The sequence below is a fragment of the Parus major genome, chromosome 2 (assembly GCF_001522545.3).
Source record: "Parus major isolate Abel chromosome 2, Parus_major1.1, whole genome shotgun sequence".
In the NCBI taxonomy this organism is placed as follows: domain Eukaryota; kingdom Metazoa; phylum Chordata; class Aves; order Passeriformes; family Paridae; genus Parus; species Parus major.
Genome location: NC_031769.1, coordinates 138,294,326 through 138,311,797, shown reverse-complemented (window position 1 = coordinate 138,311,797; position 17,472 = coordinate 138,294,326). Strand labels below are relative to the sequence as shown.

General features: G+C 45.1%; 1 protein-coding gene across 1 annotated transcript in view; it reads left to right on the top strand.

Annotated features, from left to right (window-relative positions):
* Positions 1-212: 212 nt before the first annotated feature.
* SNTB1 (syntrophin beta 1) overlaps positions 213-17,472 on the top strand; it is a 111,645-nt gene continuing 94,385 nt past the window's right edge. The window contains exon 1 of the mRNA XM_015617141.3: positions 213-818. Coding sequence (XP_015472627.1) covers positions 296-818 — 523 coding nt within the window. The 5' untranslated portion in view covers positions 213-295. The remainder of the gene's footprint in view (positions 819-17,472) is intronic.

Sequence of the window (17,472 nt, the reverse complement as noted above, 5' to 3'; positions counted from 1 at the left end):
CGGCGGGCCCAGATGCCATCAGGGTCCGTGCTGGGAAGGAGCCGCGGCTCAGCGCGGGGTGTCCCCGGCCGTGTCCCCTGGGGAGGGGCGGGACAGCCCGGTCCCACTCCGCCCGCGGGCGGTGCCGCCAGGTGCGCCCGCCCCGGCGCGGCCCCGGGGGGCGGCCGCGGCTCCTCGCCCCACCCCGCCGCGCCGGGAGCTGCCGCCCCCCGGCTGAAGTCCGGTGCCGCCGAGCCGAGCCGAGCCGTGCCGTGCCGGGGGTGCTGTCACTCGGCGCTTCCAGCATGCTCCTAAGATGGCGGTAGCGGCGGCGGGCGGCGGCGGGGGCGGCCGGGCGCAGCGCAGCGGCTGGCTGGAAGTTTTGGTGCGGGAGCGCTGGCACAAAGTGCTGGCCAACTTGGGCGGCGAGGCGCTGGTGCTGAGCGGCGAGGAGCGCCCCGACGGCGCGGCCCACAACGGGCTGGGCGGCGATGGGACGGCGTGCCGCGGGGCCGAGGGCGGCGGGGGCCCGGCGGCGGTGCGCACCGCCTTCACCGACCCCCCCGAGCAGGTGCCCGAGGCCATCTCCAACAAGAAGCGGTGCGTGAAGGTGCTGAAGCAGGAGCTGGGCGGACTGGGCATCAGCATCAAGGGGGGCAAGGAGAACAAGATGCCCATCCTCATCAGCAAGATCTTTAAGGGGCTGGCGGCCGACCAGACCCAGGCTCTCTACGTGGGCGATGCCATCCTGGCCGTGAACGGCACCGACCTGCGGGATGCCACTCACGACGAGGCGGTGCAAGCGCTCAAACGGGCCGGCAAGGAGGTGCTGCTGGAAGGTAGGGGAGCGGGGACGGTCCGGCCGTGCAGCCCCGGAGCGGGGACTGTGGGGCGGCTCGGCCGCCCGAGAGGCCGCGGAGCCGAGCCGGGGGCCAGGGGGTGCCCCCGCGCATCTCGTCCCGCTCCTCCGGGCGTCTTTCCAGCGCGGGGAGTTCACTCCCTGTGCGCCGCGCCGGGGCCCTCGACGGCGTGTGTTCCGGACACAGCCCCTCGGGAAGGGACAGGGGGGATGCCGGGGAGCCGCGCTTGAACTTTCCGCCCTCGTGTCTGCCGGCGCAGTCCCCAGAGCCCCGTCCGTGCGCGGCGACGGCTCTGCTCCTGGGCTGAGCCTCCCGGTGAGAGCCTGACCGAGCCTCCTGCGGGGTGAGGGATCTTGTGGATCTGCGTCAGGACGTTTTCACATCTTTTCAGCCCAAGAAAAATGGTGAGAGTTGGGTACTGTGAGAGGAGGGGTTAAAGAAGTAAAGGAATCCCCCCTCCTCCCTTGGCGTTAAGGGAATGGCTCGGGTGGCTTTGCCCTACTCATCTCGAAACACCCGACACCGCCCTCTCTCCAGTTCCTCCTTCCCGCGCCCTACATCCCCATCCGGGACCGGGGCTGAGGGCAAAGCGGTTCGAATGAAGCTGGCGGTGCCTCACGGACTCATTAGCCATCCCTGCAAAGCAGCGCCTTTTCCTTTCTCAAGGGTGACTGAAAGAGTTTTGTAAAAAGTAGCCGTAGAAATTGACTTGAGAGAAAGGAGCAGACGCTGGTGTGCGTGGAGGAGACGTGGAGGGAGGGTGCACCCCCAGAACGGGACCGCTGTTGGGGGGAACAAGTAAAAAAGCAGAGCCAGATTCCCCCGGACCACGAGTTCATGAGGAGAGAGGCGTGCACAAACGTTTAATTCCTGCCTTTTCACAAGGACTAATTTACTTGCTCCACTTGAGAGAATGAACAGCTTCAGAACTGCCCTTGGCGTGTGTGTGATAAAGTGATTACATATTTGCCCACAAGTTCATTTAACCGGAGGTCAATGGCATTTGAGGCATGCTGCAGCGCTGCCTTCCCCTGTGCTCTCCGGCACTCCCACCTCGCTGGACCTGGAGCCCTTTCCGTACCGCGAATTTCCTCACGTCTGTTTTTTTGGTGGGTATTTTGAAGAGCGAAGGAGGTGCTGCTGCTGGCTGAGGATCAGCCGTGAGCAGCCGACTGTGGCATAAAGTTACAGAAAAAGTTTGAAAGGGAGAGAAGGTGAGAAATGTATTCCACGGTAGTGTGTGTTGAGAAACTCATTTGTTGTCCCCGTGACAGTGAAAACTGGAGGAATTAGTACTCCATGAGGATTTAAGAAGCTGAGGACAATTGTGTCTCCTCTCCCTGTGTGCCCTGCAATACCTGCAGGACCAAAGTGTGTCTTGTCTTCCCCCACTGCATTGAGGGAATTGTTTACAGATATACCTCTGAAGTATTAATATGAACTTCTGTGGGCAGACTAAAGTGGGGCTGTTGCATCTAAATTTTATCACCGATTTTTTTACACAGTTTAAAGGTTTTCTGGAGTGCAGGCCAGGTCGTGGCTGAGCTTTGCTGTGACCTAATGAGTGATGTGTATAGTTCTTGCAACAGCCCCATCCCTCTGTAGTGCCTGCAGCAGCAGCACCTGAGCACGGTCCTGCAGCAGGAGCCTTAAAAACCCCTCCGTTTCCTTCTGGGCTAAGAATGAAGATGAAGCCATTTCAGTGGGGACTCTGAGCATCCTCCTTCACTCATTTTGACATCACCACTATCTTGCATTTCTTTGTGCTGAGGTGCCTCAGTAGTTATTTTTGCAATTGAATTTGTCGTTTACAAAACAAGACTGTACTTCAGTAGTGATCTGTATGTAGAGTTAAAACATTCTGATGCTGCTCTCAGTATTTTGTCCTGCCTTTCTCTTGCTATTTCAGCAGAGTAACCAAAGCAAACGTTGGCTCCAGCATTGCGTGGGAGGGCTGTTCCCTTCAGCGGGGACCCACTCCACATGAGTGGCTTGTGAAAACAGGCAGCTTAGAACAATTCCCTGCCATTCTATTGCCCACTTTGAACGTCATTCTTCAGTAGCAGAGTTTAAAATGGTATTTTTATTACTAAAGGAAGGAAAATCCAGAAGTTCTTTTTAGTCTTTAAAGTGTAAAAGTGTAAAGCATTTGATTTTCCTTTCCTTACAGACTTTGGGAAAAATCCTTCAGGATTTTGCCATTTCCTGACTTCTTAGAGAGTTATATATGGCAAAAAGCAGTCTGTGATGAGGCAGGGCAAGACCCTTGTGCAGCTCCTCTGTAGACTCTCCAGTTCACAGAGCAAAGCCAGCGTGTGTTTCCAGGGTCAAATTATAAGATTTACATTTTAGGCAGATTCTGAGATTTGTTTGTGACTTTCAGCCAAGGAAAGCCAAATTTACAAAGGCATGGGAAGGTGTAAAGCCCAAGAAACACATTTGATGGTGCAGCAGAGCTCTGAGTACTGCCCGATGCATTGTGCATTCCTGGAAAGGGTCTTAGTATTGAGTATTTCCTAGAGGTTATGGCAGGGAAGAGGTGGCTCAATACACCCACTATCAGAGCGCTGGAGCCTGCCTGTTTTATAGTGTCCTGCCTAAAACTGCTTGCTCAGTGAAATGAGGCATTTACCAGCTCAGCACTAAACTGTAGTCTCTCCTGCATTCCTGTGCTGGGAGGAAGGGAGTGGAAAATCCCTCCCCAGACCTCTGTGTGGGAGGCAGGGCTGGCACCCGGGTGGGTGGCAGGAGGAGGAAGGTCTGTGAAATGAAGGGATCAGGCAGTGATTCATTTTAACACTTGCCCCTTTTCCTGCATTGATCACTGTCTCTGAGCTGCTGGAAGGAGAGATTTGCTGAAGGGTCAGGGCTGGTGTAGCTGCAGCAGCTGTGATGGTGTGGGGGAGCACAGCTGTAAAACCCGGTAGGAGAGGTCCTACTCTACCAAATTTAATAGCTATGCTGGGTTGTTCTGTCTTCTCATTTTCCATCCCTGACACTTGTATACTTCACCTACTAAGCTAAAGTTCCTTCTTATAGGTGTGGTCTGTGTCATTGGCCAGGGGGCCTTAAATCCAGTAGAATTTGATAAACAGAAGGTAAATAAGGTAACAGGTGATACTGCCTTAAGAGGAGCTGTATGGCAGAAAGTTCTAGAGGAGAGGGAGGTGATGAGGAGGAAGGACTTGAGCCCTTAAAAATCACTGTCTCCTCATCTGCAGGGATGGACCGCTTCTGCCTACAGGGTTTAATTTCCTGTGAGCTTTCCATCACAGCCTGGGTGTGGGTGCGGGGAGCAAAGCTGGCAGAGGGAGCAGGAGTGGGGGTAACCCTGATGTTGGGCTTGTCAGCCCGGGGTGGCTTCTCAGGTGTTCAGCAGGATGGAGTTTCTCAAGGCATTCAGGGGCAGAGAGAATTTCCCTATGTGAGAGACAAGGCAGCCTCCTTGTACAATACATACTTGCAGGTGTGGAAGAAAGCTAAAATTATCCTGACAGCTATTGTTTGTACATATAATTTCCTTGTGGTTGTGTTAAATTTGTGCTTCTTAAATAAGCACTTTGGAAAATCAAGCAGCCCCTCTCTTGTGTGAAGCACATTACATTCAAGTGACTCTCAAGACAGCAGAGGTATTTGTTTTTATCAAAGCATCCTGGATGAGAGCAGTCCCTTGGCATACTCTGTAACCAAGCTTGTTGTGCTTTACTTTATTCTCTATGTGTTCAGTGAAAAAAATGAAAACTTGAAGTAGCCTATACTAATGTCAATGTCAGGACCCCCCCCACAAGATGCTGTATTGGAATGTGAAGAAAAAAAAACCCTGAATTGGTGACTTTTGCTGTCTTTCTGCAGGGTATTTTTCCCTAACTTGTTTAGTGTGTGTGGATGAGCTATTAATGATGGCAGTGGAAGGTATGTAGTGGGAAAAGGAGCATCTTCTTCATGTTGTTAGAGTTTTATTGGTTCTGAATGATTCCCAGTTAACACAATTCCAAGGCCTGTGGAGAAGTGGCTTTGGCAGCCTCCCTGGGTTTGCATAAATTTCCCACAGAGAGGCAGCCCCCTGAATAGTGAATTTTAGCATATGGAGAGTAGACTATAGTCATCTTCTGTGGCTTTCTTGGGACTAATACACAGCTTTAAAGCTATGTAGGAATAAGCATGATGCAATTTGTACCGTAGTAACATGCATTGTTTTCCAAACAATATTTCTGTAAGAATTGTAAGGATTCTCCCTTTCCTACTCTTTTTAAATTTCCTCTGGGTGAAGTAAAGCAATCCTATCTGTGTGAATTACATGTTGAAATAGTGTAAAATAGGTATGGACTTCTTGTTTGCTGTAGTTTTTGATCTTATCTATGTTTTTTCTCTCAGTAAAGTAGTGAGAACAGGAGATTTCTGAGGGATAAAAATATACAGTATTTATCCAAAAACCATGTCTCCTGCAAGTATAGAGGAAAAATGAGGCATAGGGCACTTAATAAGTGCGTATGTGACATAACTATTTACTACAGTCAGGTCAGGGCTGTAAATCTCAGTGATTGCAAATTGTATGCATAGTTATTCTTTATACTTCCAGTATATGTATGGACAAAACACTTTTTTTTCCTTTTTTTTTTTTGGTGAGGGGGTGCTTTGTACCAGCAAATGGGCAGTTAGGGAAATGCCTTTTATTTAGAAGCTATACATTTCATGACTCATGTAGCTGCCCTTGGCACACATCAGTTTGAAAGTGAAATTGAAAGGGAAAGGAGCAGGTAATCTTATTCTAAGAGTTCCAGGTCTAAGCAGTTCCTGAGAATCTTAGTTTTGATTGTTTCAGCTCCCTGCAGCTGATGGGGAAGCTTGAATGGCAACACTTGATGTGTTTTTCATTGATTAGATTAGATTACAGGCTAATTTAGCAGTCCAGACAGCCTGTATAACCTTTCACAGATAAAAATCAGTACATCGTCTTTGCAGTAATTCTTGTATGAGTCCTCTGTCTCGGTTACTCTAAAGAAAATAAGGCAGTTGTGGGCAACACATTCTTGGATTTATTTGGACCAAGTGCAAGGTGCCCTGTCAACCCATCCATCCTGGAAATCATATACTAAGTCCTACAGGAGCAACTTACTGCCATCTCCTTAAGGGTGCTTAGATGATTAAATATGTCTAGAGACCTGGGATTCAATTGCACATACAGATTATACAGGTTAAGTATCATTAGAAAAGAAAAAGCTTGTTTTAAAATCCCAGTAGTAATTTCTTCATGAAAATCAAATTTAAATCTTGGTATAACTCTTTAAAGAATCTTTAAACTGTGAGAGTAAAATTGAAAGCTGGAGGCTTCTGCTATGTTTAATAAAATAATGTTTGTATCTTAATTTTGCTAGGGCAGGTGCCTTTTCACTGAAGGCCATTTCCACCCTCTCAGGACAGCATTTTCACACAGGTGATGCCAAGGGCACTGGCTTCTTTCCACTCCTGCTGCCCACTGGGTTTGGGTCAGAAACACTCACTGGATGTCTGTCCTGAGGGAGCTGATGAGGAGTGTCCAGAATTCAAAGCAGTTTGGATCTGGGACAGCCCAGCTCAGGTGCTGATCCAAATAGATTGATGGTTTCAGGTGTAACCTGGGAATGAGTTTCAACTATCTTTTATTCTCTTAATCTCACTGTTTTTTAATACATGGTGTGGAACTTGCCCTGCTAGTAATGTATCTGTAAATTTGGCTGTAAGTATAACATCTGTGTTGATTCAGAGTTCATAAGTATTGGAGAGTTTGCTCTATTTGTAACCTGTACCAGTAGTCAGTCTATTTCCAGCCTTTAAAAACACATTATTTCCATTCCATTTTTCTAATTTAGATTTCTGATCACAGGATTATTTTGTCCTTTATTCTGCAAGATTATGTTGCCATGGCTACTTGTTAGAATTGGTACAGCTACTTCAGTAGAAGGGAAATTGGAGGAAACAGTAGTTCAAGAGAGCAATGGCATAAGTGAACAAAATGTGATGGGAACAAAGCTGTCCCAGTACAGCTGGCTTTCCAAGTCTGAAACAATTCCTCAAGCATCTCAGAAAAATAGTTGGTGAAGAAGGGATGGTAGCAGTATTTCTAGAATGTGCAGAAAGTCCTTTAACTACTTATCGTATAGAGTTTGTGAGCAGGCTGTAGAACACAGGTTTGCTCTCCTTGACATGGTGGGTGGAGGTGAGCCAGGTTCTTCATTTAGCCTCTCCCAGCCCAACAGTGGTGTCACTACAGCAGCTGAAGCTGGTGTGAAGTGAGCTTCACTCATCTCAACTATGTCACCTCTCCAAACCTTAAACTGTCAAGCAGAGAAAAATACTTCAGCATAGGGTGTGCCTGTGCTGAGGGTCTTTGCCAGGACATCTGTTCGTAGTGCAATCAGGGAGAGCAGGGACTGCAATGGCAGACTGGGAAAGAGTTAAGACTCAGAATAAATTGACTTGTTTTCGCAGAAGCACAAAGAAGTAATGATGGGAAGGCACATCAGGGGAGTGGCAGCATTTGGTACATGCCTTGAGGAGTGTCACTGCAAGCAAGGAGGCAGTTTGAAGATGTTAAAGGTGAGACATGGCTGATTTGGGCTAGAGAAGTCTGTGAGAAACTACAAAGTATGTAGAAAGCTACTTGTCATTCATGCTACATGTTGGAAGGTGTGTTGTGAGCCTCCTTCATACTCTTAAATAAGTGTGTCAGCTGCTATTTTGCAGGACCAGGAAAGCTGCTCTATGAGACCATACCTCTGTGCTTTAAAAGACGGTTAATTGCTCAGCTGTCTTTACCGTGAACATCTGGGAGAGAGGATTAATTGAAGTTATGACATCCAGCATCTTGCAACATCTGAGTCCAGCAATACTGAGTAATGAACTAGGACACAAAAGTTGGCTTGTAGGGGAAGTTGGGAAAAGATAGAATTGGTTTGTTCATCATCTAATTAGCAATCAAAACAAAATTTTTTTCCAGAGCGTAAGTTAATAAACTTGCTTAAGAAAGGTTTAATCAGCTGTGAATAGTTTATCAGATTGCTTCAACACTAGATACTGCCTTGCTTCTAGGTTGTTTGTTCTTTAACATAAATTCAGTTAAGGGACATAATTTCCACATAATTCTTTGGCAGATATGGATTTCTGAGTGCTGCTACTGTACACTTCTGTTACAGTCTGGCTTTAATTTCGTCTGTCTAGAGCTTGAACTACTGAACTGGTTACGGCTTTGTTGCACATATGCTAAGGGCACAACAAAGTAGGTCACTGCCAAAGCAGCACATCTGTATTGCACTGTTGGGTAAAATGGAGCTTTTAATTGTAAGGAAATGAGCCAGAAAAGTAGATGTGGAAAAACTGTCTCTGATTAGAAATGATTAACACACAGCACACTCCTTCTAAAAATGATATGCAGGTTTTTGCTGAACTGTTGGAAGTTGTGCTTGTTGGTGGAGCTCTAGAAGTCATCAGAACGAAAGCTGTGGCTGTTTATTCCTCTCTGCTCTGGGGTATTTCCTTCTGAATATGACATGTATTTGAGCAGTGAGGCAGCTTCAAGGCAGCACATGGGTGAGTACCGTGTGTTTGTGAAACTATGTGAACAGCTTTTGTTCACTTTAATGGCAGAATAAATATTAGTAAATTCCTGGTATGGTGTGGCTACCTGAGAAACAGAATTTTTTTTCCAAGTGTCAGAAAGCTAGAAATATATTATAGCATAAAAATAAAATGTAAAAAGCTAACATCAGAATATAAATTCTATTTTGGCAAAGTAGACACAACTTACCTGATTTCCTTCAACAGATTACATGACCTCTTGGGAATATTTATCAGCCTCGTGTGCCCTTTCAGCAAAGTGGGCCCATTAGTTAAGCTTTATGTTCCATTTGCTATAGGCATATGCAGCTGGTGCAGCACCTGTATTGGCTTTTAATATAATCAACAAGTTGTGAGAGCATGGAAACCTACACCATGGAAATAACATATCTCCACTTTAGTCTGAATTATTTCAAGAATAGATATTTCCAGGTTGATTTACTATACTGATAGATATTTAAACTTCCATTGGCTCTGATTCTGCGAGGGGAGCAAGAGACAGCTGTGTGAAGATGCTGGAGAGGTTCAGAGTTATCCAGCATATGTCTTATGAGGCTGCTTAAGCTAATAGTTTTAACTCAACCAGTGAAAGTTTAATCTGTTTATCCTGGGCTTTGGGCTTTAGTCTCCATGAAACAGCCTGGAAAGACAAAGCTGGCAGAGGGATTGACAGGATTGTCATGGGAGATGTGATTTCCCTTATAGCAGGCAGCTTCCCTTTGGTCTTACTCTTCCCAGGTAGAAGTCAGAAGGATCCTTTTCTTGCTAGTGTGAAGCCAAAGGAGGTATTTAAGTATTGGCTCTTCAGAAGTATTTTCCAGGAATAAGGTGAGCAGGATTTGCCTTCAATACTTGTTGTTTGATTTCTTTATGAGGTTTTTTATTGGACTTATTTTGTCTGGTTTGGAGAATTCTTATTTGGGTTTTTCGTTTGTTTGTGTGGGTTTTTTTTGGGTTTCTGTTTATTCAGTTGATTGGTTTTTTTTTTTTGTGGAGGGTGCTGTGAACAGAAAAAAAGGTTTCCAAATTACCATTGTTTGCCAAAGATCACATTATTTTTGGTAACTACCTGTCCCTTTTAAACTACTTGTCCTGGTGCCCAGTCTCCTCCTCCATCAGTGATGGGTGGCTGGGATGGAGAAGTGTTTGCAGAGACCCAGCAGGGTTCCTACTACATAAATATATACTTGGGCAGAGAGACACAGACCATAAGGTGTATTTATATACATACTTCTGTAATGAGCAGTCCCATCAACAGGTATTCCTTGTTTGGTGCTTGACCTTCATATGTGCTTAGGTCCAGCATGACAACTTTAGGCTGCTGGGGCTTTGCCAGGTCTGGAGAGGCTGAGCTGATGCCTGTTACCTATTGGGTCTCTCTGCTTTTGGCATGTCGTGGTGGGCTGTTGTAGCTCAACACTGGAGAGGTTGTGGAGTCTCCCTCACTGGAGATGCTCAGGAACAGTCCAGGTGTTACCCTGCTCTAGGGAGGTTATGCTTAAGGAGGGAGGTTGGACAAGATACCCCACCCATGGTCCCTTCCAGCCTTAACTGTTCTGTGATTCTTACTCTGTATCTCACTGCTGGGAAGACTTTTCCAGAGCAGGGGATATGGCTGTTTGTGAGCTCTGTCCTGTTAAAGTCAGAAAGATGTGCTTACACAAGAGAAGGGAAGCAAGCTTCAAGCTGGAAGGACTTAGATGATGACAACAGACTTTTCATTAAAGCTCCAGTTGTTATTACTGTGTTTTGCCCAAATTAAACTCTTCTAGATTTTAGAAGCTTAGGTAAATGGCCAGTCAAACAGTTAACATAATCCAAATTTTTGAAGTCCTGAGCACAATAGTGAGGAGTGATACAAGCAACACTTAAACTGATTAAAGACCTAAAGGTGCTGCAGATGTCTCATCTAATAAGCTTGAAGCCACTGTTGCTTTCATGGCTTTTGTAGCCCTTTTCTTTGCAGGAATAGTGGTTGGGTTGCAGGCTGATGCTCTTGGGATGTTTGCAAGACACTGCTTTCATCCAGCTCTGGGGAGGAAATCTCTATTCCTGTCTTGAAAGAGGTAAAAAACCTCATGGTAACTTCAGTCTTCTTTATGTTTGTGTAATGCTGGGGAGGTGTCAGGCCAAAAACATCCATAAAAGCAAATAACATTTAAATACAAGAAGAATGCAAGTGAAAGCAGCTAGTTTGAAGAAGCTCCCTGTTGTTCAGTGAACGGCTGTCTGTATAAATAAGCCAGACCTAGGTGATGTGTGAGGACAGGTCATAAAGAAAGCATTGCAGTAACAGACCAGTGGAATTTCCACTTTACACATTAAAATCAACCCTGAAAGTCTCCATTAAGGAGAGTCATAAATTTAAGTTCTAAGAGATGGCATATAAACTATCCCTGAAACTAAAAATGATCATCTGACAGTTTTATGTTTCCCTTCCACTCTGTTATATCTATTTTAATAAACATGTGGGATAGATTATCAAAAGAGCAGCACTTTTTTAATGAAGTCTTGAGGAAATAGTGAGTCTGAGTATATTATAAATTACACCAAATAAAAACAAACTGAAATTGATTCTGGCCTTTGCCTGTGTTCTGACTACCTTTCTAGGATCATTCTGTGTTGATCTTGTTTTATATATGTATTGAGCTTTTCTGCTAAGCATACTGTGAAGTGTTAGTATGTAATGCTTGAGTTTTCCTTCAAATACTGCCAGAGCTTTTTGCCTATGTGCATAAACAGTATTAAGACCTTAGAGAGGTTTCAGGGTTCACTCTCTTTAAAAAAGACTGGAGAACAAATACATTTTGGTTTTTGAGGGAGGAGAGGAAGGGCTAACTTGAAAACACACAGGTTTCTGTGGGAATTTTTATCGTGTTTCAATGTGAGATGGCATTTTATATCTTAATCAAATTTCTTTCAAAAGGCTGATTTGAACTTGCATTTAAAACCTTTTATAAGTAGAATTTTCTGTGTGGAAGAGCAGAGAATTACCCAATGTGCCATCTCCTCATAGAAAATTTTTGCAGTCACATCATCATTATCATCACATTTATCACAGGAAATTCTCATAGCCAGAAAGTTTTGACCAACTCAGTGTAGTATTTTGTTCCCATTTTGTTAAAATACAGTTAGTTTCATTAGGTGCAGGTATTTACTCAGTTCTTTGGAAAATTTAGATATGCTGTTCTTCTTAATCACTTTGTTCTGTTACTTTTCTATCAATATGCACACTGTAAGAAGTGGATAAGGATGTATATTTGGTATGAGCCAAGACAAATACACTTCCAGTAGAGAAGTCACAAGTGATACATTATATGAATTCCTGTAAGACATTTACATTTGATCTTTTCAGTTAGTCATACTTCTGGGGGAATGCTTCCTTGTTTCTCTGAAACTCACTGGAAACCTTGAATATAGGAGGAAATGAGGAAGAGACTTTTCTCATCTATAAAACTTGCATAAAATAGTTATTTTACGTGTAATTTTAACATCATCTCAGTGCAGCTGTAAATTGAGTTGACCTCACCACCTTTTTAGCTTTTTCTGCATTAAAGACTTCATGTAGAAATCTGTATGTGAAGGAATTAAGTCCATGAAACCATAAAGGCTAGGAAATTATTTCTATAATAAATATATTATTTAGTTTGTTTATTTTCTTTTTGCTTTCTTTCCGTTCACTACTGCATTGGCTGATGTTGGTTTAGGAATGCCTTCAAGTGTAGCTGTTAAATTCCAGATCTCTGGTGTGGCACAGCTATAAATGTGGGCACAGCTATAAATGTCTATCAGCAGTTTTACACAAGGTGCAGGTGGGCACACACAGCTTGCATGCATGTTGTACCTGTGTTTGCTCATATCCAAGACAGAATTTGGTTGTTGTCAGTGCAATGTAGATTAAGTTTAGCTGTTCTTTGAAAACATAAATAAATAGTCTTGATTATACTTGCATTGAAGGAGTCTCAGGGTTGATTCATTTTCTGAAATGCTTTACAGAAGGCTGCACCTGCAGTTTTGGTTTTTTCAGGTTTTTTTTATGTTTCCCACCCAGACCTGCTGTCCCTGTCTGGTTGTCTGTGGCTGAGCCTTTGGGTTGATGGTGATGGCCAGGCTGGTGGGGACAACCTGCCCTCTGCTAGAGTGCCAGGAAGGGGAGTGAACACGGAGCAGGAGGTGGGAGAGTGAAAGCCACCTTGTCTTCAAGCTGCCATGATTTTTCCCATTAATTTCCATGGGATGAGGATAATTTTTAGCAAGCAATAATGACATAAATCACTGATGGGGAAAAAAATATGCCAATACAGCTTTATCTTTTTCCCAATCTGTACTGTATTAATTTCTCTTTAAAACAGCATGGACAGCTCTTTGGTCCTGACTGGGTGACTCTCTTGGCTGGCTTTCTGCTCCAGGCTGTCCATGGAATCTCTGTTACCGTGGTGCTTTCCTGTGCTCAGCAAACCTGGCTCCATCCTCTGCCTCCCCAGCCCTGTCAGGCTGTCCCTCCTCCCTTCCCACTTCTTCAAAGAGCAATGAGCAAAAGCTTTGTAAAACATATGTGGCAGCAGTTCAGTCATTTTGTGCAATAATAATTGATTAAACCATTGTTGTTTCTTTATTTACAGTTCTGTGCTAATGGCAAAGGTTGAATAGCTCTGCACAGTCACATACGTGCTTAAGTTGTGGGTACTTGTATCAAATTAGAAAGTATCAATATGTTTCTTGTACAAACCTCCCTGCTTTCTCTTGAATTCCAGGGTGACAGATACTGTCACTGCTGAGAGGATGTTTCAGGTCTTTCTTGTTCAGAGCTCAGCCCTGACCTCTTCAAGAGCAGAAACACACTAAAAATAATGTTTCACTGGAGCAGAAAGCGGTCACTGTTTGTGGAGACAACAAAACTGTAGTTTCGGGTGGAGGCTGGTTTATGAAATAATGATTTTTGGGGCTTTTTTCTTTTCAAAAAGCTGCACCCAGCAGAGATTTGACCCCTTTCCATTTGAACAGGAGGTTTGTAAGTGCCCTCATGCCCTCTCTATAGAACTGTCCGTGCATAAATGATATTCCAGGAGAAATTTGAGTTTGTAACTGCCTTGGTGCCATTGCAGTATAGAGTTACAGACTGAGACAGACATCAGAGGTATTCTGGGTCTGTGGAGTACACCAAGCCCAAAGTCTCTGCATGTCTTACGCCTGACCCAACACCACGATGCTCCTCTCTCCACTGGGTTTTCTGGGTATCATTTGCCTTCTTTCTGACTTGCAGCATTTAGGATGCGAGGCAACACCAGAAAAAATTTGATGCTTATCAGCCTGATTATGCAGGAAAACCTGCAGTTGTAGCTGAACAAGTAATTGCATAATCAAAACCTTGGCTTGCTGACTTTGTGTGTCTGAACTCCAGCAGATCCCTGCTGGGGATGAGCAGGGGTTCTGGGCAGGCTCCATCAGCTGCTGATGGCTACCTGGCTAACAGCCAGAGACCATGGTTTTCCTTGTCTCTAAAGAGCTGCAAATTTCTGACCACAGTTTAAGAGTGATTGAAAAGTGACAGAATTGGTATCATCACAAGAAAGTTGAAGCTGCAAGTCTGTATTTTGTGCCTGAGGTCTCAGGGGAATTTGGGTTAGCTCAGAAGCCCTGTGATCTCCAGGCCTGGAATGAAACACAATTACCTTGTGAGTTTGTTTGTTTTTTTTCTTTTAAATATAGGCGTCATTAGAAAACATGGGGAGTTGAAGCTAAGTCATAATGTTAAACCTGTAATCATAGCTTTGGAGGGTGCTGCAAAGAAATCTCTTATAGTATTACGTGAAGAGTACCCAGTTAAAATATAGTAAGTGATTCTGAAAAGTCAAGTGAGACACAGCTCTGCCATAATAATGCCATGTGTTTTGAATGTTACTTACTTTATAAATGATAGAATAACAAAAAGTAAGTCTTATTCAACAGCACTTCAGCTGCAATGCCCCTGGCATTGACTCCTTTGGGGATCAGTTCTAGTGGAAGGACCCCTGTGGTACAGCTTGAGCCCACTGAAGAGCCCTGCTGAAGGACACTTCTGTGTGAGTCACAGTGGCCAAGGAGGCTGGAGAAAAGAGGGCCTGTTAGTCTGCTTGCTCTGGGGATGGGAGTGCTTTAAGAGTCACAGAACTGCTTAGGTTAGAAAAGACTCCAAAGATCATTGAGTCCAACTGTTGACCCAGCAATGCCAAATTCACCACTAAACTATCCCTACATTCCACATCCACACATCTTTAAATATGTTCAGGGAAATATGTGTTCACCACTTGCCTGGGCAGCCTGTTCCAGTGCTCAATACCCCCTTTCTGTGAAGGAATTTTTCATACTATCCAATCTTAACCTCTCCTGGCACAACCTCAAGCCAGCTCTTCTTGTCCTGTTACTTGGGATAAGAGATTGTCCCCCATCCTGCTGAAAACTGCTTTCAGGGAGTTGTAGAGAGAAGTAAGGTCTGTCTTGAGCCTCCTTTTCTCCAGGCTAAATATCCCCAGCTCCCTCAGTCGCTCATCATAAGACTCCTACTCCAGACCCTTCCCCAGCTCCTTTACCTTTCTTTGAACATGTTTCTGTCCCAGAGCCACCTTCCACCACGTCCCTGTTTAGTACAGTAGGTGTGAAGGGGAGGGAGCCTGGCAGGCGCTGTCAGCCCCCTCAGACCAGCTTTCCTTCCTGCCTCCTGCTGTGGCTGGATCCATGGTTTTTATGCACAGGTACTTCCTAAAAGTAAGGCTAACCGAAATACTCCACTTTGTAGGCTGGAGCAGGGTGGGCAGGCAGCAAGGCCAGGCAGAATGCCCTGACCTGCTCTGCAGTTCAGTAGGCTGAAGTTGAGTGTGTATAATTTCCTCTGTCCATGTCCGGATCCTGTAACTGCATAGATGAGGATAACCTTTAATATAATATAATGTCTTTCATGTTGATTTCATTAAGGCTAGGTTTGGGTAAGGCTATGCAAGAAGAAGAGCCATGACTTTGTTTTCTTTTTCCTGTGGGCACGCGAGTGCTGATTGTACTATATAAAGCTGCTTGCTGTCGAGCCTGTTCCTGTTCAAGGTGAGGAGAAAAAGTGTTCATGTTTTTATTATCATCCCTCCCTCCCTGTGCTGCACCAAAACAGAGCAAATGGTAGCAATGGCCAAGGAGAGAAGCAGTGTTTTGCAGAACATAGCTTTTTCTGTAAGGAAACACATTTAACTTCTTTTTAAAGAGTGGCAATTTTGAATATAGAAATTAAACTCAAATTTACACAGTTGAGATTTCCATGAGCACTTCACACAAGTATTCTCAAAGTGCAGTGTTTTGAAGTAATGACATTTGCTAGGAAGAGTGTTTGGGGAAATGGGACAAGCCTTGTGTTTGTACCCTTCCCCGTGTGACGCCAGCCTGTGCCAGCCAGTGCTGCGGCCAGCTCTGAACAGATGGGCCTTTGTGTCCCCTGCACAGACATCCCTCTTCTTTCTGAGGGAATGGGCAAAAGAGCTTCTGACCAGCACAACCAGCTGTTTGCAGCTTGTTGGGCAGCAGAAGAGAGACAAGTGGCTCCTCTGTGTCCCTGTTAAAATGCTGCCACAGAGTGAGCTGTGAAGCAGGCAGTGAAACAGCTTAAGTCTTTACAAGCCAAAGTTTAATATCGGCTGTGAGGCACTTCAGCTGTATCACAAGACTCCCCAGCTTGCTCTGCAGGAGATTTCTGCTCTGGTTGGAGACTTGGAGCTGCTTTGCTGCCCTAGTGCTCTGAGTGGTGCAGAGGTGCATTAGTACCCAGCAAAGCCGCTGCTGGTTGTTTCTTTCCTTGGCAACTTAAATCTTCAAGTGTTTAGTGGGAATGCCTCTTGTGGGCACAATTTAAAGCTTACAAAAGCCAGTAACAACGTCTGCCATTGTTACTTCAGAAGCTGTGTCCTTGTGAAATTTCAGAGGAGATCTGGAATGATGTAGAGTCTAATTCTGCGCTTTTCATTTATATGATGCTTTACACTGATATTAAAGTGGTATTTTGACTATATTTAAGTAAACTCAGACTTGAGTTACTTTGCTTGGCCCAAGACTTACTCACCATTCTTCCTGAGTGTGGTGCAGCTTGCAGCACCTTTCACCATCAGCAGCAGCAGAGACGTGGGGTGTATGGGACTGTCGTTCCAGCTTTGCCAGTGTTGTTCGCATGGCTCCTTTGGCTTTGTCTCAAGAATGCATCAGAGGAAGAGTAGGAAGAGGAAGATGCTTAAAAGCCATTGCTATCCAGAACACCACTCAAATGCTGCACAGGTTGGGATCCCCACTGCCTGTCCTTGCCACTCAACCTGGCACTTTGTAAGCTGCTGAAGTTAATGGGGCTGAGCCTCCGTAGCCAAGTGTGGAGTGCTCCCATCACCAGGGAAAATGCTTTTCACACCCTACCTGTCATGTAGGGAGCGTGGTCTGATTTCTGTGCACACTAGTTGTGCTCCAGTTCCTCCTGACTCAGTTAATGATGTGGAGCCAGGCCTGGCATGTGGGCAGCCATGAAGCTGGATCCTACAGAAAATGTTTACATCACCTCCAAATGCCTGTCTTTTTATTTGCAGCAGTGGCGATGGACTGTGAGAAGTGGGCCTGAGCATCTGGCTCCCAGGGTAGGTGGTATTATTAATGTCCGGTAGCACTAATTAAAAGCTGAGTGCTGAAAAAGCTTTGTGCTGGAGCCAAAGTCCATTCTTTGTTCCTTTAGCTCCCTCATGCTGATCCTTTGCTTCTCTATCGTTTAGGGCTGGGCTGACCTTCAGCAAATAAAGCCAAGTGAAACCTGTCTTTTTAGGTCTAATGTGGCACGTTTGCTTTTGGGTCATGGTTTTTATTGTTCATGCTGTAGAGGTAACAACAGATCTTGATGCCTTTGGTGTGTGGGGTCCTGGCATGGTCTTCCCTCTGGGGCAGAGGATCGTTGAGCCAGCACAGTATGAGGCTGGATTGTGGCTGGGATGCAGGAGGGAAAATGCCCCACTGCTACTGTTCCTGTACCACAGCTGCCCAAGAAGTCTGT